This window comes from Oryzias melastigma, linkage group LG23 (assembly GCF_002922805.2).
Source record: "Oryzias melastigma strain HK-1 linkage group LG23, ASM292280v2, whole genome shotgun sequence".
NCBI classification, from domain to species: Eukaryota; Metazoa; Chordata; class Actinopteri; order Beloniformes; family Adrianichthyidae; genus Oryzias; species Oryzias melastigma.
The window spans coordinates 16406747-16430969 of NC_050534.1; the positions used below are offsets into that span (position 1 = coordinate 16406747).

General features: G+C 38.1%; 1 protein-coding gene across 1 annotated transcript in view; it reads right to left on the reverse strand.

The window, feature by feature from the left end:
* si:dkey-97m3.1 (fatty acyl-CoA reductase 1) overlaps positions 1-24223 on the reverse strand; it is a 65043-nt gene that overhangs the window by 22611 nt on the left and 18209 nt on the right. Inside the window, exon 2 of the mRNA XM_024287844.2 lies at positions 18457-18729. Within this exon, the coding sequence (XP_024143612.1) occupies positions 18457-18729 (273 nt within the window). The remainder of the gene's footprint in view (positions 1-18456; positions 18730-24223) is intronic.

Consider the following 24223-nt stretch of genomic DNA (forward strand, 5'->3'; position numbering starts at 1 on the left):
TTAATTTTTAACATAATAATGAACTAGATGTATACCTTTACCTGCGATAATGCTAGTGTGAAGGCTGTAAGCTAAGTTTGGCCGCTGAAGATGCTAGAGCTGATAACTGAAGAAGCTAAAATTGATAGCTGAAAACACCTAAGCAAATAGCTGAAAACACTGAAGCTGAAAGCCAGCTAAAACATAAGCTGAATGGCAAATTAGCCTAAAAAAACAAAAAAACAAACAAACTTAGGTTTGCCAAAACAGCTAGCATGTAGCTGAAATATTAGCTAAACTCCAAAATAGCCTAAAAAAAAAAAATCGTAGTAAATGCAAAAATGGTCCAAAAAGTTAGTAGAATGCCAATATTTAAAACTGTAACTTTTGTAAATGATTATGAATAATAAAAAGGCAGGAATATTATTTCCGAATAAACAAACTTGATATACACTTGATTTGAACGTCCCCATTGCTGAGAGCTCTCTGTTTACACACTCCCACTAGCATACAGCTCCTCACACCAGCAACCTAACAACAAAAACTCAGAAATGCAGTTTTAATCTCCATTTTTAGAAAAATGCAACAAAACTTTGTTGTTAAAAACAAGAACACGATTTCATCAAAGTGATTTTTTTTTTAAGGGTGTGACAGGAAACAGTGTTGCAACAAAACGTTTTGCGGCGGGATCTCTACAGAGCTAAAACAGCCTTCCAAAGAGCACAAAGTCGTCGCTGCACATCTTTTTGGTGCATTCATTTATAAAGTCTGCAACAGCTGTTGAGGTTGGAGCCACTTCAGCTGCTCAGATGCAGAAATCATGGAGCGAGAACATCCCGACTGCTGCAGAAAAAAGCTGACTGGGACAAAACTCGCAGCAACAAAGCGCTTTTTTAAGGTTGAGGCGCTGCAACATGCTGAATTACGGCCTAGAAATAGTCGTGAACATCGGGGATTTAATTAGGAAGTTAAACAAGATAAACATAGATATGATGTAACGTGTTGAAACCAATTCTTAATCCAAAACCTGCATATTTTGGGGTAATTTCAGTCTTTTTATAACATTTTACTTAAAAAATAATGAATTTTTCTACATCTGCTAGAGAAGAATCACATGCTGATGCTTCTACATTTTCTCGTAAGGCCGCTCCAGGACAGAATCCCACGCAGTCTTAACCACAAGCTCCAGCAGCACATGTGAGGGAGTTCCCAGTGAAAAGAAGTGGAAACTCATTTGGTGGGAAGGTTGTGACTAATCTGGAGGTGAGAAAACGTTCACAGAAATGGAACTTCCTCATTTTATGAGCTCCGGGAAATATTGTCTCCCAGATGAAGGATTACCATCTTTGATCAGAGTCTAAAACTATCGGACAGTAAAACGTACTCCTAGCTACCATCCATGCGTTTGTGTGAATGTGTTTAATACTATAGAAGGTTTCAATTCCCATTTTTGGGATTTCCTTTTTATTCCGAGCATGATAGGAAATCTTTTTATGTCAACCGGATAGCACATACGTCACTTTTCTCTTCTCCGTTCTTCTTCTTCACACTGGTTAACCACCACAAGTGACCTAAAAACCTTTGGTAGAGTTCATACGAGCTTTCAAATGCCAATAAGAGGAAAAAAAAAAGCCAAACAGAAACCTGAACTGAAGCCCGATGAGCTCATGGGTTAAGACTTTTATTTGCAGAACCGGCTTCTTTTCCTCCCGCTTTGTCCCAGTACACACATCCTCCTCTTCCTCTGGGATCCATAAACAGCGCGGTTCTTTGAGTAGCTGTTTGTTGATGCTTTCTAAGGCATGACGACCTGCGACACCTCAGGAAGTACAGTCTGCATTGTACAACAAAGAGGTCAAAGCTGAGCTGAGTCGACATTGACCCTCACACTAAAGTTCTAAATGTTAGAAAAAAGTGAACTAAAACTAAAACCAATGTGGAACAAATGATCAGAACATACCTTTGATTCATGGGATCTGAAGCAGAAAAAGGTTTCAGACTGTATATAAGAACTGGACTGAGCGAATGTGACATCATCCATAAAAAAATGGCTTACTTCCTAATCCAATTCAGTCGCAATTGGATGGCATCATGTCACAAAACAGTGATTAGTCGAAGTTGGTTTTAGTCATCATTTCTATGGCAACCACTCTGGCCAATCAGCAGCGAGCTTGTTGGAAGTCCACACCCCCACTTGAAGGTGGACTCAGGGGAACATTTGAAAGTGACATTTTTACTTAAAACACTTTGTAGTGTTGCCACTTACATTGTAAAATATTAAGAGACAATGTAAGTATTCTAGCACGTAAATGAAAGTGTGGCCTTTTGTATATTTTGTCACTTATTAAATGAATAAAAGATAGAAATCAGTAGTAACTACTTCCCGTTATAAACTTTAAGTATTGGAAAGTGTCTTTAGGTTGTGGATATTCCTTTTTGCGGTTTCCTATTTTAGGGCTGCACGGTGGCGCAGTGGTTAGCGCTCTTGCTTCACAGCGAGAAGGCCCCGGTTCGAATCCCGGCTGGGACCTTTCTGTGTGGAGTTTGCATGTTCTCCCCGTGCATGCGTGGGTTTTCACCAGGGACTCCGGCTTCCTCCCACCGTCCAAAAACATGCTTCATAGGTTAATTGGTGACTCTAAATTGCCCCTAGGTGTGAATGTGAGAGCGAATGGGTGTGTGATTGAGGCCCTGCGACAGACTGGCGACCTGTCCAGGGTGTACCGCGCCTTCGCCCTTCAGTAGCTGGGATAGGCTCCGGCACCCCCGCGACCCCGAAAGGGAAGAAGCGGTCAAGAAAATGGATGGATGGAACTTCCAATAAAAAAAAAAATAAATAAAATAATGAAAAGAAAATAAAGATTATCGAGAACATGTTAAAAAAATAATAACTGTTTATCTTTATAGAAGTAGCATTCGTCAAAGAACATTCTGGTGAGGAATCTGCACCTCATTTCTGGGATAGATTCTAAACCTATCCCAGAATGCCGCAAGCAGACAGGTTTTATTGTGGAGACGCTACAGAAAAAAAGATCAACAAGCAAAGCGTTTACCTTGTGGAGGTGCAAAGAAAGTGAAGCCTAAATTAGAAGAACTGGTTTGAACATGGATCATTGAGTTAAGACAGAATGGTATGATTATCTCCAAGAAGGTAAAGAGGATTTTTGATACAGAGATTGATGATGCTTTAAAGAGAAAAGAAACGTTCACAGCCATTGTTAATCAGAACATAATGCTTCAATCAATTGTCTCCATTTCTTGACCAAATTTCAGAAGCAAAATGAACCCATTAGCCAATAGAAGCCCATCTCCAATAGACGCCTGCCTCTAGTAAACACAGAGGCTACAATTGGAAGATATTTGTTGTAAATGATTGTAAAGAATGGAAGCAATAAGTTTTCAAAATTAAGAAAAAGCTCAAATACATTATTATTTAATGCAAAACGCATTACTTTTTTTTAAGTCAGTCGGTTTAGGAGTCTAGCTGTATTTAGCTTTCCGTTAGAGACAAAAAAATTCAAAGATAACCTCCATGACTGAGTGAAATAACAAATGGGAGTAGACGGATGCATCGGGGGTGAAGGAGGACACAGCGTGGGATTCAGAGGGGCTTTTGTTCCAGGCGCAGATAAAAGTGGGCATTGTTAGGACTCTTGGATGTCTTGTACCAGCCGTCCACCGCACGCATTGAACCCTGCAGGCCGCCTCGCACATGGAGACAATAGTCCAGTCAGAGACTCCTCACCAAAGCTGAAGAAATATTGATAGTAATAAAAAATCTTAAACTTTTTGGGAGGATTGTCACCATTTTCCATCTATTACGAGGATAGTCACACTTTTTTTTTCCTCTTCTCATCGTCCATCAACAGTGTGAACTTTACAGTAATCCAACCCGAATGGCCTTTCTGTTTCCCTCCGTCGACTCAAGATGGCCTTTCAACAGCCTTTCTTCTCTGCCATTCAGCTGGCCTTCACGGCTTCCAAATACGTGACGGAGAAGAGGGAAAGATTGTGAGCAGCACCGACTGAAGATGAGCTAATTCACAGGAGGCAGGAGAAGTCTGCCAAAGTGTGTCAGAAACGGCCAATTAACAGCAGCACCCCCACCGCTGACCTCCATTTCCTGCCGTGTTCTGGCGTAATCTGTCAAATAATTGGATGTGATGAGGATTCATGACAAAAAGATTTGAAAATGGCCTTTAGGGATTTAGCCCAGATACCAAAACTTCACATTTTGTGAGATTTCACAACCAAAAAAGACAAAGATGTTCATACTAGTTAATACTCTAAAATGAAATAATAGGTTCACAATAAGATATCCGGCAACATTTGCCTCATATTTCTCTTTCCAATCACATTAATTAATCTAAAAATGCAGATATTTAAAATAGTTTTGTGCTTCAAAAAAGAAGATTTTATATAGCAACAACTAAATGTAAAGAACAACAAAATCCTGAATTTTTAGGAGCATTTCGCCCAATTTTAGACAAACTTTTCTTTATAAAAATGTGTGGCTTTTATAATATCTAAAAACACAGTTTAGCAAGTTCAAAGCTTTCTACTTAGATGCTACATACATTTTAATTTACAACAATACCTCAGTGTTAAAGGTGACATTTTAAATTTCATTATTTTTTGTTAAAAATAAATTTTTATTAAAAAATTTGTGCTTCCAACTTCAAAATATTTCAGATAAATTTTAAAAATGGAATCCCAAATAACCACGTGGCAACAGTAGCAGGACTTCAAGATTAAAAGATTTAAGAGGAGTTATCCTCGTAGAATTTTTGCTATTTTTAGACCACGCCCCACAAAAATTATGCCACGCCCCCAAATATTGACACCACACTGCTTAATTTGGCCCATATCGAGTCCAGAACCTTGAGGTTGATTTTTGCTGTGTTGTATTTTTGCCCCGTCTACTCACATCCTGTAATATCAGACTACGGTTGTTTCACTTTGAGGGCGGAGTCTATTCAGACTGTGGAATCTCAGAGCGAACCGGAACTCAGTCTGATTAGAAACAAACTGAGACCACCAAAAAAGATGGATCTGAGAGACGTTCCTGGTCACGGACCAGAGTCTACGAGTGTATTTAGAATAGAAATTTGTTCAGGATTACTAAACTCTGATTCACTCGAAGTCAGGGTTGTCAAACTCAATCGTACAGGAGGACAAAACACACCTTATGTCGCGGGTTGAACTTGATGAACATTTATTGAACAGTCTAAAACAAAATTTTGAAAACTTTAAAACTGACTTTTTAACATAATTATGAACTAGATATATAACATTACCTGCAATAATGCTAGTGTAAATGCTGTAAGCTGAATTTGGCCGCTGAAGATGCTAGAGCTGATAGCTGAAGATGCTGAAATTGATGGTTAAAAATGCTGTAGTTGATAGTTGAAAAGGCTGAATTTGATAGCTGAAAATGCTTACGTTAATAGTTGAAATCACTGGAACTAATAGCTGAAAACGCTGAAGCAATAGCTGAAATCACTGGAGCTAATAGCTGAAAACGCTTACATTAATAGTTGAAATCACTGGAGCTAATAGCTGAAAACGCTGAAGCAATAGCTGAAAAAGCTGAAGCTGATAGCCAGCTAAAATATTAGTTAAATGCCAAATTAGCCAAAACAAAAAACATGTATCTGAAAAAATAGCTAAACTTCAAAACCCTAAATCAGCCCACACAGCTAGCATGTAGCTAAAATGTTAACTAAACTCCAAAATGGCTTAAAAAAAAAAACCAAAAAGTCTAAATTAGCCAATACAGCTAAAATGTAGCTGAAATATTAGCCAAATAGCCTAAAAAATCTTAGTAAACCCCAAAATAGTCCAAAAAGCTAGCAGAAAGCCAATTTTTTAAAACTGTAACTTTAAACATAATTATTAATAATAAAAAGGCAGGAATATTATTCCAGAATAAATCAACTTAAACATTAAATACCTTTCAATATTTTACTCCCCAAATATATATATTTTGTCAAAACTATACAAGTTAAAAACAAGAACAAGATTACATAAGGTCTTTAATAACAATAAAATAAAATGATCTGGAGGGCCGGACATGATAACCTGGAGGGCCGGATCCGGCCCCCGGGCCTTGACTTTGACACATGTGCTCCAAGTGAACCAAATGTGCCGAGTCAGAATACACCTTAAGTAAAACATTTCTAATCAAAGGGTTAAAACCTTCGTGCTCTCTTATGGGGTCTAGATGACCCGACCCTTACATTGATGTGTGATAAAGATGCACAAGATCTCATGTCTGCCACAGACAGTGAAGATAAAAAATCCTTGAAAAAATAATTGAGTGTGCTTTCTTGTGACCCCACTTTTAATGTAAACATGCCTAGGATAGCACAAGGGTTACGTGAAAAGAAAAGTTCACTTTGTTGTTTCAAAATGTTCTTTTTTTCTTTTTTAACTTCATTTACGACAAATACTTTCTAAAATCAGATGATAAAGTTGTTTTGGTTCTCCCACAAAACACAAACAAGGGATCAGGATGACATTTGATGTCCTTGGTGAACATTTCTCGTGTCTTGTGAAATGACTTTATGTGTGATCTAAACAGGTTGTGAGGTGTCCATAACTACAAACAAAAGCAGGTAACAGGAAGAAACGCCACTTCTTGGTAAGTAAGTTGATAGTGGAGCTCGTTTCCCCCTTTCACTGAAAAAAAGATTGTTTAACATTCTGAAAAAGGTCTTTTGTATCGGAGAAAAGCGAAGCCTTGGAACAAGTCAGCACAGCGAGGACTCTCCAGGGAAAAAGGACTTGCATGACTGCACTCAGGGCTGTCAGGCTTTCAAAGAGGGAAAAGGCTCTTCCTTCCTCAGTGGTCTGTACCTGACCTCAGCACCAATAAGAGCCTCCCAGGAGAGCAGAAACCACAGCGTCCAGAGCAGGTCCTGAGGTCACATTCAGGCTGATTGAAGCCACTTCACTGCTGAGCCATGGTCCTTGATAGAACCTGCACTAAAGTCGAGATTTCTTTAGTCTTTTCTATTTTAAGGTGGAAGGGTTTTTAACATATTTATCTTAATACTTGGTGAGAAGAGGGAGAAGTTTGTACTTTTTTATAGTTTTTGCACAGATTAAACATTTTGATCATTTTTGCATTAAATCGTCTTGATTTTATTTACACATAAATCATGTTTTTATGACCATTTCCTTCCATGTTTGACACGTTTGTCCCTTAAGGACAAGCGTATTTGTCATTAGGCTGATTCTAGGAACCCACAACATACTATGGGCTGTACTAAGAACTCTGGTTTCTTGAACGTCATAAAAAGAAAACCTGATTTTCTTAACCAGATTAGGAGATTAGATAAGTGGTCTGCTTTCTCTGAATAAAAAAAGGTTGTGGAGCCTCAGAACCAAAATCTAAACCTTCAACTTCAGAAAGAAACATGTCAGAAAACTAAAGTGAAAACAGTCGGGACAGGTTAGGGACTTGTTAGCCATGGCATGTCCAAAGTGTGGCACAAGGACTAATTTAAACATGTAATCCCCTTTAAAATAAGTAAATGGATAAATAAATGATGTCACAGCACTGTTGGCAGGAACATAAGACACACATTTGGACAGGGATTTCAAGTTTTGTTGTTGTTGTATGTGTTGTATATTGTAAAATACGGAGCGGCCATTTTGAAAAACCAAGATCGAATTCTATAAGCAAAACTTTGATGTTTTCACATGTAGCTTGGAAATTTTTATTTTGAAAGTTTGTTGAATATTTATTTTTACTCTAATTTGTTTTGAAAATGAATCAAAATTCAATATTTTTTTACAATACTTATAATATCCATTATACTATAGTTTAAAGATGAACTTTACAGTAAAAAAGGTCATTTACTCTGAGCTTTAAAAGTTCTTACTTCGGTTTTTATTTATGACAATGGCCTAATAAGTGGATTTTTTTCTGTTTTTTTAACCCTTAGATTGTGTTTGGGTAAAATTTAACCCAGCATCACACTTGAAAACTGGTCAATTTTGACCCGAACATAATAAAAAAGTTAATATTTTCTTAATAGCCAACATGGAAATAGCAAATTTCAGAAACATAGGTGGTCAACATGGAAGTGACCAATAAGCCAAAAAAATAAAAAATAAAAAAAGTGTCTTGAAAAAGTAGCGAGTCTAATGACCAAACTCTCCTCAGTTGTCACTACCTGGGCAGGAAATGACATCAATGAAACCTGTTTTTACAAAAATAAACTTAAGTGACAAACATCCCCAACAGTTGCTAAGAATATCACGGTATCATCTGAAGCAGATAATTTAACGGAAATGTGTCCATTTTTTTTAAAAAAAAAGGAAGCTCTGCTTTTGCTAAATTTAATGTTGACAAATAAAATGATGCTCATAAAATATTTCCCGTATTGCAGTTTTCTTTGATGATTATTTTTTTAATTATTGGATAATTTAATGTTAAACTGGAATAGTGCACCAGGTTTCAGAAAACCCTTATAGTTAGTCCTTAGAAACCTGTAATGTTTTAGTCATGTATGAACACAAACTGATTACTCATTGCTAGATTTAGTCAAAAAAGTAGACACAAATAAAGTAAAAACACATCAAACTTCTTTAGGTTCTTATGTGTGTTATTTCTTACTACTGTGTCCATCCAATACCTTATGCTCCTCCAACTCTGTAAAATCGTCAGGGCCGTAACATATTTGGGGGCTCGTCCGGGATCAATCCCTCTTGACCAGTGACAGCCATGTTTGGCTTTGACAGCATTGACCACTGTACGGTTTGTGATAGCAAAAGTAGAATTCATAGGCAACAGTATTGACTGTATATGAGAACAAGAGAGTGTGACCCCTCCCCCCTAGCATTCCAAACAGGAAATGCCCGTTAGTGCCAAGAAGCCAAAATCTCAGGGGCTATGTCCGCATTCTCACCCTAATTCCTAACTACTAAAAAACTATATAGTGCGAGACGCTCTAGTGCCCTGGATTCTAAAAGGAATTCTGACACCATTCTTACTACTTTTCATCTTTTTTTTTTTTTTAAACACCGGATATGACATCACAGATTTCACAAAATATATTATGACGTATATTTATAACTTTACTCTGTTCTGATGATAAAAATGTGGATGTCCTATTAAAAAATGACAATTAAACATGTTCTTTTACAAAAAAATGTTTGATCGCAATTCATTATGGCCTATATTTGTCCATGTAGTGTTTTTTTCGTGAAGACTTACATTTCTAGGGCACTGGATTTTGGAATTATAGATTCGGACAGCAGTACAAAATGGCGAACACATTATATAGACAGATAAGTTCAGTCATCCTATTTGTCAAAATAACCAGTCTCGTTCAGATACATTTTTAATCCTATTTTTTTTCATGTATTTTTTTTCGTAGTTCAAGTTATAAACTGACCAATCAGATGTCTCGATAAAGGTTTGTGGTCTCACGTCACATGTTTAAAAAAAATGGACAGATTTTGTGTAGCCTGGAGTGGTTGCCATGGAAATGATGACTCAGGCCGACATGCTTATTTACTATTTCTGGACTTGTGGGTGGAAAAAAATGGCGACTGATACGATTTGATTTTTGTTTACACTCACTCGGTCCAGTTCTCATATACAGTCAATTGTCAGTCATAGCCAAATATGCCTTTTGGTTAATAAATTCTCTTTCACCCAAAAATCAAAAGCCTTTGGTCATGGAGTGAGAAACGTTGAACGGCGTTGTTCTGCTTCTTCAAAAAAAACAGAAAACCGTCTGTATGATTTCATTGGCGCCGTGCCAAACTCAAGTCATGCCGTCCACCCACCAACTGAAGCTGTGCACTGTTACCGGGCAGAACGCCAATCAGCCCGACACACAAACAGCCGCACAAGAAGTGGAGGCATAGAGGAGCAGCACATTATAATCCTAATCCACATGTCAAAAACTGTTTTTAAAACGTATAAAAATGTCAAAATCCTTAACCTTTTTGGAATGTATTATTGTTTTATTAACCTTATATAGAGCATACATTTTCTGGAGGATAAAATTGTACAAATTCTGAGCAGTTTATCTGCAAAAATAGAGGCGATAAAAGAGTTTGGTGAATAAAACTTGAAATCGCTTTTTTTTTAGTGACCTTCTGCCACAAATTTCCATTTTGCAAACTAAATGAGAGTAGCAGTTTCTTGTGGCTCAGTCAAAGCCCTCATTACATCAGCAGCAGTGTTCAATTTGCTCAGCAGACTCAGAAACTAGGGTTCATTTGCAGTGTAATTGCATGCAGAGTCAATGGTCCCCCCTTTATCTCTTCTCTGGGGAGCAGCAGTGCACTGGCCTCTGGTCGCCTCCTGCAGAGCTCACCGAGGCTCCGCGGTGGAAGTGGCGAACGCTCGCTTTTCTCCGGAACGAGAGGCGACGGTCGTTAAAAATTCATGCAGGAATTTCAGGAGTCCCAGAAGTGGAAAGGAGAGACTGCCAACGGTCGCCGCAAGAAATCAATGCACCTTAAATATTCAGGCAGTACATAAAGATCACAGAGTCGGTGATGCAAACAAAGAGGAAATCAATGGATGCGTGTTGTCATACTAGATCAGGCCGATAACGGGCTGAAAAGCATAAAGAGGAGGGAGCAGCCACAGAACATGTCCAGGTCAGACAAACACGTCAACCCAAATCCCATTTCCATTCACAGATAAGAGGCTGTCAGCACATTGACAGGTTTCTCTTCACTGGTCTGTATGGAGTAGTTATTGTTATTCATATTCTTTAACTTGAGGCAAATGTTATTCAAACATGTTTATGTGCTCAAAAATGGGTGGAAATCCGGTTAAAAATGGACATCGTTGCATTGGCTGCAAGTATTTTAACTCTAACCTGCCTGAATTGGCAAATAACCACTTCCTTCAATCCAATCATCCTTAGATCTATATTTTTTCTTCAAATTATGATCATTAACCAAAAAAAAAAAAAAAAAAAATCTGTCATTTTCTAGAACATAGTTTCTGCAGAGCGGCAGGAGTTCATTGAAAAATCACCTCTGAGTTAGGGTCGTGTATTGACAAGAGTCTGGCGATACGATATGTGTCTCAATATACAATACATATCGAGATATATCTGTAATTCGATCTTTTTCTAACTGTATTTTTTTCATCTGATCCCAATTCCACCCGATTTGAATTAAGCAGTAGTCAAAAAAAATGCAATTTTGAGTTTCATTTTCTTTATACACGTCCTCCATTATCAGATTCCTAGCGGATCGTCTGCGCTCCTGTCCTTGGCGGTCGATCTCGTCTCGCGACCTCAGCGGTTCACTCCAGTTCCATCTGGATGAAGCCAATCTGCTACACTATTTACACATGTAGTTGAAGTGTTAGATTAGCTAATCTTTCTATAACAGTCCTTGTACATCGCCTGTCCGTCCTGTGAGAGGATCCCTCCGTCATGTAGACATCCTTGAGATTAGTTTAGTCTGTTTAGTTTAGCAATCAGCTGTTGCTTATATTTTATGTTTTTGGAAAATTACTGGTTGAAGCCACTTGAAACAACTGTGTTGTGATATTGGGCTATTAAAATAAAATGGATTAAATTAAAAAGAAGATGTTAAAAACACCAACAACAATTTTTATCAAAGTGAATTTTTAAAGCAAAACATTTGACTTTTTTTGTAAGAAAAAAAAAAAGCAGACTAAAGATAACAGTTTGTCTTATTTGGTAGTGGTGCACCAGATTGTGGTAAACCTCTGATTGCAGTTGCAGATAATTGGGGGTTTACTTGGTAGTCCTGTTTACAGATCATCAGGATTTATTATAACCACCCATTCTGGGTAAACAGGCCCAAAGCTCCAGAGGGAATCAATTCCTCAACATGGGAATAAATTCGTTTTTTTCCAACAAACGGCTTTGATTCTATAATCAAATTGCAGCCTTGATTGAAAGTGTAGCAGTTTGATTTGAACGTATTTAAACTACAACCAGAGTACTACTCATGGTGTCAAATTCAGAGTAAAGTTTTCTCAGTTTTTGTGCTCATTTTCTAATCAAAAAGTAAATTAAAAAAATATTTTTGACTAAATTAAAAGTGACTTTAAAGCAAATGAAAGTAGATTATCTTGTCTTAGTTTTTTAAAAAAAAACTGTTGAATTTTTAAAGCGTTGACGAGGATAAGGAAATAATACAATAATAATGGTTTGTCTTTAACAATAACTGTAAAGATGCACACTTTCAATAAAGAAATTTGCTTTTGGTTACATTTTTTTCTTCAGAATAATCCCAGAAAACACATTAAATACTTGCAAATGCTGAAATGCATTGTGGGTTACTTGCCTTTTCAAACAGTTTTTATGAAAAATGAACAAACATGGTTTTATTTGAGTTAAATAAGCAAAAATGTTGGTGAAACGTCAAGTTTGGTCTGCATAAAACCCCTTTTTCTGACACTTCTCTGCGAGCTCAAAACTACCTAAATACCCCTCAGTAAAAGTACCAGTCTTTAGTATGATTCTGCCTTGTGAGCAAAATTCTTGAAATCTTTGTTCCAACTCCCCCCATAAAAAATCCCACTTTTCAAAGCGGCATTCCTCTGGGCCACAGAGCTGGAGATGCTGCACCCGCGCTGGTTGTGGGTGGGTAAAGCATACTGCAGAGCCCTGTTCACCCACAGGCATACTTATCAAGTGCCGAACATGCCATTTAATGCCCGGCTCTGCAGCCAAACATTTCCACTGGATCAAAGTACCTCAGAGACTTTGGACAAACAGAGCCTAAATGTCAAAGTCAGAGCGGCGGAGATCCAATGAGACTCACATTGGTTTGTCCTTTTCCTGCTCAGGGCAGCTCCCCTGATTGCATCCTCTGAAAAGCACCGTGGGACAGATCTCTCTGTTGTTACCTAGCAACAGGTTGTAAGAATGATACTGGCCTGGCTTGAAGGATGAGAGGCTACTTGAGAAACAATACCACAGTTCGCCTTCATGAATTATCCCGATTCTGAGCAGAACAATGCCCACTGCGGGACTTGCACGAATACCAATTAGTACTTGAAGCTCGGTCATGGAAATTTAATGACATCATTTCTGGATGAGGGCATGAACCGAGTGCGAGCCAGCCATGGTTTGGCAGAGCAGCAACAGGGACGGTCAACCCAACCAATAAAAGAGAAGACAACTGGAAAAAAATACCCAAGTCTACTATTAAATGAAATCCAATATTTTTATTCCAACTTAAACAATCTCATAACTTGAGTTGAAGCAGTCTGGGTATTCCTCTTTTGGGCAGAAAGGACTAAAATTAAGGCAGTTTGACACAATAAAAGTACCGAAATTAATAAATTGACCAATACATTCTTTAAAGACCCACTCCGATCATCTTTGATCTATTGTCAAAAAGTTCCCTGTGGTTTTTAATCACGATTATGCAGCTTTGATCCAAAATCAATCCTAGAAAATCGTTTTCTAGGACATTCTGCCCTGTGGCGGGACAGTTGGCGTGAAGAAACCCCACCCCCTCTGTCCCATTGCTGAGAGCTCTCCGTTTACATGCCAACATTACCAGTGCAACAAAAATGCTGAGCAATATTAATATACTCCTATAGTGACGTGCTAAAAATGTAGATTTTCTATTTTTGTTATTACCGTCCGCTTTATAACCTATATTGTACGCAACTTACTATTGAAATAGTTTAACTAAATTTCAATAATAACAGCAATCAGTTGGGGGAAAGTATGGTGCATTCGGGTTCTGCCCTCTATTTTTATATACCTCTCTCCAATATTCTTTATCATTCATTTTTTATTTAGTTCTCCATGCCTCCGTTTAGTTTAGTGTGATTCATGTGTTGTTCCTCTTTTCCACTCCCCTTCGGGTGAGCAGGAGATTTTCCAGATTCCAGGTGGCTAGTCTATGCTCCTAACATTGGACCTCTCCTTTGGCTCATCTTGCTGCCCCCAGCTGTCTTCTAGCTCCATCTGGATGAGGGATCGTCTGTTCTGTCCTTGGCCGTGTACCTTGCCTCTGGCTCGTCTCGTGACCCTAGCTGTCCTCTAGCTCCATCTGGATGAAGGATTGTCTGTTCTCCTGTCCTTGCCCGTGGACCTCGCCTCTGGTTCATCTAGCATCTCGAAGCAGGAGAGATTGCGGGTTCCAGGTGGCTTGTTTGTGCTCCCTTTCTTGGCTGTGGACCTCGTCTCTGGCTTATCTCGCGCCCCCAGGTGTCCTCCAACTCCATCTGGATGAAGGATCATCTGTGCTCCTGCCCTTGGCCGTGGACCTCTCCTCTGGCTCGTCTTGTGACCCCAGCTGTCCTCCAGCTCCATCTGGATGAAGGATCGTCTGTGCTCCTGTCCTTAACTGTGGACTATGCCTCTGGCTCATCTCGTGCCCCTAGCTGGCTCACAGTTCCATCTAGATGAAGCCTATCTCCTTCACTATTCAAACATGTAGGTTTAGACTTAGATAAGCTAATCCTTCTCCAACAGTACCGGGACATCACCTGTCCGTCCCAGAAGAGGATCCATCCTTCATGTGTCCATTCCTGAGGTTTCTCCTTTTTTTTCTGAAATTGTTTATTTTAGTTTATTTTAGCAATCAGCTACTGCTTATATTTTATGACTGATTATATGTTTTTGGACAATTACCGGTGTGCAACTGTGTTGTGTAATTGGGCTATATAAGTGAAATTGAATTTAACACGCCATCTCAGACAAAGAGAACAAAGACGTACATGGATCTAGTCATCTACAAGTGGATGCATCAGAATGAAGTGTATTTTCAACATAAATCCAATCTTTTTCAAACTGCATTTTGTCATCAGCTCCTAATTTACGATTTGAATAAAGAAATCCTCAGAAATGCAATTTTGAGCTCAATTTTCAATATATATCCTTTATTATCAGAAAAATGCCACAAGAACAGGTTAAAAACGTGATTTGTATCAGTTGGTCTTTAATACCCCCATTTTAATTGCTCCATTTCCGTTTCAAGGTGCCAAAAGTGATCAAACATCTAGATAAAACTGATACAGCAGAAAACCCAAAGCGCACAAACAAAATGACTGATAAAGAAAAGTGCTGAAAAGGTTTGATAGATTTCCAGAAAAGATTATGTTTGGTTGGTCAAAATTCCTTTAAACACCATTTTATGCATCGGTGCTACTAAGTGGTTCAGCAGTGAAATGTAGGGTAGACTTACTTTTGGTTTCTGTGAAATAAATCATGTGTATTTGGGTCACTTGAGGTGTCTCATAACCAAGAGAACCAAATGTAGTTGAGAAAAAAAACTGTTTTAAATCTACAAAGGAACTCAAACTACATCAACCTCTTTAAATAACAATCATTTCCTTTCCACCTGAACTGCTTTGGTGACTCCAGCAGGAGCTTTTAGTTCCTGAAAGCCACAGCAGAGGATTTCAGGAGTGTGGAGCTGGTTCGGGGCAAATTATAGGGTGTTAACTGGCACTTTTGTGTTTAAGGGATACAACTGCACGGTGAGAGGATTTCTAAGAAGGCGTCACACTCACAAAGAGAAATACAATAAAAAAATATATCATTTAGGGTGCAAGTTCCTCAAACTGCTGCTCCGGTGCGATTCCAGCTGTGACGAGAAGTCCGGTGAGAGCGGTGGAAACAGATGCTTTTGAAGGGAGACGGAGATTAAAGAGAACGTGTGATTTTCTTAGGTGTGCTGACAGTTTGAGGCCAGCAGCGCTGAAAGTAGGAGCACACAGCAGCTGTTTGCCAGCACATCACCGCGCGCCCCGTCAATCCCTCCGTCCTCATTAAGCCCGGCGTAGTTCAGAGGGTTTTTTTTTTTTTGCCGAGTCATGGTTTGCCGCTCGGCTTGGTATAGCTGATGTCAAACCTTCGGGAGCTTATCCTCCCTTTCACCGCTTCTCTTCATCTTTCGGTGTCAAAAAGGAATTTCAAGCGAGGGCAGCGTCCAGCTCAGCTCACCTTTTGTGATCGGATCGTCTCTGCCGAAGCACAAAGATGAACTATTGGACTCTTCTGGGGTCATTAAGCTCACGTCACCATGGCAACAGAGGCTGCTGCTTGCTGCTGAAACGTGCAGGCAAATTTCATCGCTGTGCAAACACAACTGAATTGTCTCTGGTTTTGAATGGTCGTTTGAATAAGTAGCATTCAAATTTGCTGGATTGGCACCAGGTTTTACAGGCTTCAGGAACGTCCTTTCTAAAATGTGCGACATTCAAAACAGACATCAAAAGTTACTCACAGGAAACGATTATGATATAATAGCTTAAGGGATTGAACGAAAATGTAAAGAAAATCCAGGAAAAAGGATTACCTTTGACTTCCAGATTGAAGCACATTTAAAAACCTATGCAGTTCATTAAGTGACCAGCAGGGGCTCGATATTCCACCAAATTTATTTCCTTGGACTTCAATGAAAAAAGGCTAAAATTTACAAACAAAAACAAACTCCATAAACATTTTTAGCTATATAACAGCTATATCAGGGCGTGTACCAACAGGTCAGTTTGTTTCTAACCCCATTGGTCCATTTTCAAAGAGGCAGAACTTTGTTTAAGTTCTGTTGTGCAGCAACAGTTTAAGAAAACAAATTCAATTTGCATGACTGTGCAAAATATTGTGTCACCTCTATTTCATTTTTTTTAAAAACAGAAGCTAAAACATGAATTTAGCAGGTTTTAAACTCATAAATAAACATAATTTATTTAGGTTTAAAGTTATTTGTAATGAACAGCTACACATCTCCGCACATTTTTATTCATTACCAGCACAAATCATATCAAGAAAAGCTTCTGCTAAGCCACATCAACAAGAGCACTCTTCATGTAAAGAAAAAAACAAACTAAAAATGATCATTTTGCTTATTTATGATCAACGAAAAAGACAAAACTGTACCTGGAATTGTAACTAGAACAGAAAAAGATACAAAATCACAATGAGCCCTTGACGCATCTTCAATGCTCACATTAGTCAAGCAGGGAGGGGCTTCTTATTTTTCCATTATTTACTAGAAAATGTCCACCGCCTACAGTTATAAGAAGCAAATCTTGCCGATTTTGTTCCAGATTTTTTCTTTCACAGTTCCATTCTGAAATACGAGCGACATAATTCCATCCCGGCACAAACCTCAATTATTAGTTTTTCCTCCAATATCAATTGTCAAACAGTTGGAACTTTCTATAAATTTAAGAGGACTTCATGTATATTCTACTACCAAATCCAAGTCCCTGACTGGTCCAAGTTTTACCCGGTTTAACTTAACGTTTTGTCCAAAAACTGTCACAGAAACTATTGAAGTTACAATCTTTAGACCCATTTACATAGACATTTCATTGGAAGAGGCCGCAAGAACACGTGTTTTCAAGGGTGGTGTGAAAGTAGCATCAAAGTATTGGCAACTAACAGATTTTTTCTTGCAACAAAAAGAAATTTATTTTACTGATTTATGGAACTTTTTATTGGTTTTCTTTGTGTTTTGCAACAAAAATCACCTCTAGACATTCAATAAAAAGGTCAGCTTGCATTAACCTCGGAAAGCCAACATCAACCTCTTTCCAGTAGAAGGATAGAAACTGCACAATGGTCTGTACTCAAGTTACTGTCAATGTAATTTTCACACTTGAAGAAATTCAGGCCATTTTCCAGATAATGAAGTAACAGATACAAGAGAATCATCAAAAACACCAAACTGTGAAGTTAGTGAACCTACAAAGTCAAGATGTTGAGCTCTACACCCCTAAACAACCCAGATGACAAACTGTAGTATTAGTACAAGGGTGTACTGCTCCAACAATAACCTGCCTGCACTATAAATCAGTAACAAATTCTACAAACTAAAACATTGAGGTCTGTAATGTTTCTCTGGATTCCTTCTTACATTCTGTAAGAGTCCATAGGATATGCGTCTCATGATATGTATCACGATATATTCCAAGACTGTACGAGAGCAAATTTTCACTTTTCTTTTTACAGTTCAAGAAAAAAAAACATAGAATTAATGAACCAAGAAAGTTCTAAAAGTACGATTAAGGAAATAATGTGCAGTTTATTTCCAACATTGTAAAATGTAGCTTTTAAATCGATACAAATATCGCGATATATATCAATATATCGATTCCCCCCAAAATCCCTAATTCTATCTCCCACAGTTTAAGTGTACCTAATATGAAGAGTTACAACAGTGTATGACCCTGTGGTGCCCCACCCCCCACTAAACAGTGGCTGGGATAGGCTCCAGCAACCTCACGACCCCAAAGGGGTTCAGGAAATGGATGGAACAACGTGAAGCTGAATGCTAATTTATGAAAGAATATGAAATTAAAGTAAAATTCTTAAGAGACACGAGGAACGTAAATATAAATAAAATCAAGTTAATTAAAACTAAAATGAAAAAACAATATTCATACACACCGATGTCTCAACAGTATTAGAAAACGTACTGTTCGTTAACTTTCCCCTATGGTTTAACGTGTTTATTTAAATGTTAGCCGTCGTTTGTCTGTCATCTTACCTTGCACTTCATCATGTCGCTGACCCGCTGCTTCATGGACTGGCCCGCTTTGGGCCTCACCAGGATGTAGAGCGCTTTGACTTCCGGGCAGGACCATAGCAGCTTCTCCACCAGCACTTTTCCCATGAACCCCGTGGCTCCTGTGATCAGGACGCTCTTGCCGGCGTAGTATTCCGCTACGGACGCCATTCTGCTCCCTGCTGCGCCGCTGCAAATGTCCGGCTGCTCTTCTGCTGCTCCCGATCTGTCCAGGTCCTGGCGTTCAGATAACTCCTACAGGCGGAGGATAAACAAAACTTTAAATACTGAGGAAGGCGATTTGAAATGTAAAAGACTGACAACTATATTCTGTAAAGACTGTGATCTTCTTAAAGAGGCTTAAATAAATGAAATATCCTTATTTTTCTAAAAAAAAAGTTGTGTTTTTGGTGTTTTGATGGCATTTTTGTGATGATAGAGGACATATTTAAAGAAAATTAAACTTAAAATTGCATCTCCAACCATTTTTTTTTTTCAATTTCGCCAATTGTTGCACTGGTAATGTTAGGTTTGGGTTGTGAGGGACTGTAAGTTTGCAGGAGAGTGTAAACAAAGGGCTGATGGGAAATGAGCACAAGTTTACTCCCCAACAACAATGTAGTTTTTGTAGGATTCAAAAAATAAATAAATAAAACAAAAGGCGAGCTATCGTATATAAAAGACCGTGAAATACCAGGCTGGACAGGCGTCACATACGATGATAACAGCCATCGCTTTTGTGTGGTTTCATTTGAATAAACACGATATCCCAAAGGGCTTTTGCTGAAGGCAGGAGAGTTCATCATAACCCCTTAACTGGAAGCCCTATCTATCAGTCATAACAATCTGAAGTGACAGCCTGACTCACACCTGCTAAAACACTGATGACCTCCGACTTGACCTCCACGTCATTCGGTCTGATGCATCTCTCGGGGGTCCAGCTATTCCTCCTTTAAACAGCCAACATAATTGATAAACTGCTGGTTTAACAGTGTTTGGAGAGACAGACTCTGCTGCTTATCTGAGCTGTTTCACTAGAATAATAGAGGCAGACAAAGTCAGAGGAAAGGTTTGAGAACCACACATGAAAGTGTGAACCTTTAACACCAGCACTGAATCTTAAACATGTATTAAAAAGATTATAAACACACTTAAAAGCTGACATGAGCTACACAGCATTTAAGTTTATGTCTTGGCATTTGGGAATAATTATCTACACTTTATTGGTTCTTCTGAGTCACATGTGTGGAATCCCGTCATGTGATCGTGCAGCTGCCAAACTGAAAGTTTTATTGTGAATTCCACCTGAAGTTAAACAGTTACGTTTTCATTTTTATATGTTATTTAGAGCCAAGTGAGAGAATACGTATAAACCAGGGGTTTGCAACCTGTGGCTCTTTTATCCCTTTATTGAGGCTCTTAAGCTTGAATGAAAAATGCTGACGATTAAATAAAAAATAGATCAGTTAGTTTAGTTTTGTCATTTCTATTTAGATTTTTAACATGTCGAGCATCTAAGCAAAAAAATGTACCGTCAGAAACTCTGTTGAAATGTTCTTTAAATTTGTATTTTTGAATTTATAGCTAGTCAAATAAAAGTAAGCAGTTTTTTATTTTGGTAAATCACACCAAAGTGGTTAAAGTTTTGAACAACTGTGGTTTAAAATGATTGAAAATGATTTACTGATGTGTGTTTTGAATAAAAAGCACAGGTTATTCTAAATGTTTTGAGGTTTTTTTTTTATAAATTGATTCTAGTAAAATGTTGTTTATTTTTAGATTAAAATGAAAAAAAGCACCTTATTTTTTTTTTTATATTATTATTTTTTATACAAGTAAAGCTGCTGCAACAGGAGGACCTTTATTTTGAAAGGAACTAGTGTGCGCTGCTGTCAAAAGCAAAATAAGTTACAGCTGTTGTAAATAGAAACAGACAGACACTGTTGTAATTCAGTTATTGTAATATTTAAAAACTAAATTTATAAATAAATTCTTAATTGACAAAAAAACATAAGTATTGTGTGTAATATTTAAACAATAAAGTTGGATTTTGTTGCTCTCATTGGGTTCTAGTTTCTAAGAAACTAGTCTAAATGGTTTATTTTTGCATTAAAGGTTGGAGAACCTGGAATAAACTAACATATTTTGTCATCACATTTACTTCTATTCTATGTGGCTTTGTGTTTGTCTAATTCCCAAAATACTCTCAAAGATTTTGATTAAAGTTTTCAGAGTGAAAGTTTTACACATGCATAATTTAATCATGTTTCGAGCCAAAGATCACCAACTAATTCCAGTCAGGTTTGACTCCAGTCCAATATTTCTGCTATTTTCCTGCCAATCGTTTTATTGCCTCGACATTTACTACAGTAGTATGACTGGTCAGCAAAGGGGCGGGGCTTCAGTTCAGCAGATAATGCAGTCTGTGGCTTCAGCGTATTGGTTGTTCCGTGAATTCCATCCCCAAGTCAGCGAGCCAAATTCTATTACTTACATTGAAAGTGATGTTTGTGCATGTGTCTGTGTGTGTGTGTTAGTCCATTGACTTTTATTGTTTTTAATTTAATTCACTGCTGGATGTTCTTATCAGTAATTAGGTTTAAAGCAGAAAACTCTCCACCCCAGCAGAAACGATTGGCGGTGATCATTTTGGCTCCGTTGCTGCGTTGTGCTGTTTACAGTGAGGCAAGAAAGTATTTAGTCAGTCATCAATTGTGCAAGTTCTCCCACTTAAAAAGACGAGACAGGCCTGTAATACCTCAATTATGAGACAAAATGAGAAAAAAAATCCAGAAAAATCAAATTTTTTTATTTTAAAATATTTTTTTTGTAAATAATGGTGGAAAATAAGTATGTGGTCAATAATAAAAGTTCAGCTCAATACTTTGTTATATAATCTTTGTTGGCAATGACAGCAGTCAAACATTTTATGGTATTTTGGTCCATTCCTCCATGCAGATCTCCTCTAAAGCAGTGATGTTGAGGGCTGTCGCTAGGCAACACGGACATTCAACTCCCTCCAAAGATTTTCTATGGGGTTGAGATCTGGAGACTGGCAAGGCCACTCCAGGACCTTAAAATGGTTATAGCAGGAGGATACGTCCGGCATTGCAGGGTTTTTGTTACTTTGGTCCTAGCTCTCTGCAGGTCATTCACTAGGTCGTCCCGTGTGGTACTGGAATTTTTGGTCACCGTTCTTGTGATCATTTTGTCTTCGATTTCCTAATAATTGCTCCCACAGTTGATTTCTTAAAAACAAAGCTGCTATATTGCAAATACAGTCTTCCCAGGATGGTTCAGGTTAACAATTTTGTTTCTGGTGTCCTAAGACAGCTCTTTGGTCTTGGCCAAAGTGGCATTTGGAGTGTGACTGTTTGAAGTTGTGGACAGGTGTCTTATATGTACTTAAGTTCATACAGGTAACGAGTGGAGGACAGAGAAATCTTGCTCGTTTTTGCAAATAAATTCTTTAAAATTCAGACGTGATTTTCTGGATTTTTTTTCTCATCGTCTCCAATAGTTGAGGTGTACCTATGATGAAAATTACAGGTTTCTCATCTTTTTAAGTGGGAGAACTCGCACAATTGACTTAATACTTTTTTGCCGTACTGTATATTACGTAGATCGATAGTCGACGGCAGAACTAAGTTGAAACCTAAAAGACTAAAGACTAAGGATGCTGCAATCCTTGAATTAAAACCAAATCATAAGTTATATCATTAAATCGAATTGTGGTGAAAGTGAACACATAGTGTATTGTGCTGAATTTAAGAAAGATTTATAATATAAGCAAACCGAACATTTTTGTTGTTGTTTTTACTTGCTTATTAGCAAATAGAAAATATGATTTTTAGGTTTTTCTTCTAGTTTTGTTATACAGAAATCATATAACAAAACCGAAACAAAACCAGGACCCAAAAATGTAATCTTGTATCGTTGAATCTCTACTAAAGATAGGAAAACGGTGATCTGGCTTTAGAGATATACTCTGTTTTGACCCTAAAAGTCTTGGAAAGCGTGCATTCTTTGTGGTGTTAGTTCACAAATTGAGTCTGTAGCTCTTAAATTGCCAGTAAATTAAAGCATTTTGAAAAAAACTAAACAAAATACACTCTCATTTAGAGTAGTTTATGGATAGGGAAGGTTTTTAAAGCACAAAAAGTCCTTTAACCTCAAAGACAGAAATTCCATTTCAGAGCAATTCAACTAACAGTTGCTTCTTAAAGCAGTTTTGTGAAAATAGTTCAACAAAAGTGTGAACTTAAACAGTAAACCTTCAGTGTGAAGCAATAAAACCCCTTTAACCTTTCATCTGCATGCAAAAATAGGGATTATTGTAGGTTTTATTGCAGTTTTTGGTTCCTTATATAACAGCGATGTACCGGCGCCGCGTTCGACTTTGACCCTGCAGACAATAAGCCACAACCGCCGCAGGCGTCATGCGGCTCTGGCAGAGCTCTGCTGAAGCTGACAGCAGATATGTGTCGCTCTGATCAAAGCTTCGCGTCGGCATGTGGCCTAAAAGCTCTGCCACTGTTGATGCTCACTTGTGCGTCGCCACAGCAACCGAGCCAAAACGCAGCACAAGCCCCCTTCAAGACTGATAACTCTCCATCTCTGCGTGGCGTCATCCCTTCTGACCCGACCAATCACAGAAGAGTCAGCTATAATGTGAGCGAAGGGCTGATGGAGCACCCTCTTGTAAAAGTTTCACTTGGCAACAAAAGGCATTACTATTTAGCCAAGAGCGATGTATAATCAGTGGAAGTGCTGATCACGTAGAGTTGTTTTCTGTTTTGTTTTTTTTTAAATCCTCCTCGACTGCAAATTCCAAACAAGTATGAATAAAAGAAAACCTCACCCATTAAAAATACAACCTTATTATTTACTTATCGTCTTTTCACCACACGAAAGCTTTAATTAAACACCCCATCCTAACAAAAACACAAAGAGGTGTGTCCAGGTGAAGGTAAAGCAACAGAAACTTTTAATCCATAATGTTCACAGCTCCCTCAAAAAAAAGGTCAGAGTTCAGGTCCTCCGTTGAGTCCCTCCCTCCAGATTCCAGCTTTGTGCTGCACATTTATTCCCTGCAGACATGAGGACAAGAACAGAGGAGCTGAAAGTCACTATAGATTAACGCCAGACAATGGAAACGAGCCTGCAGCTGAAAAGGCGCGGGGATGCATGTGTATGTTTATAGTGAAGACGCACGCAACTGCATTATTTCACTAGAGTATGAACGTCCCCCCCTGATTCTGTAAGTACTTAAACTTCAGTTATCTGAACTTCAAACAAAAACAATGTACAGCCAGTTTAAAGGACCCCCTCCAATAAAAATGTAGATTTTGGTGTTTTTTTCTGATGGACGTACCATATTTCCCACACCAGATTATAAAGCGTGATAGCTGAAAACGCTGAAGCTGATAGACAGCGAAAATATCAGTTAAATGCCAACATAGCCTAAAAAAAAAAAAACGAAATCAACCAAAATAGCTAGCATGTAGCTGAAATATTAGCTAAACTTGAAAATAGCATGAAGAAGAAAAGAGCCTAAATTAGCCAAAATAGCTAACATGCAGCTAAACTCCAAAGTAGAACTCTAAAAACTTAATAAATGCCAAAATAGTTCAAAAAGCTAGCAGAATGCCATTATAACTAGTTGTAGATATGTTTGAAATGTCCTTTAAGTATTTGCGAAAACCTAGCATGCATCAATGCTCACTAAATTAGCGAATATTAGCGAGCA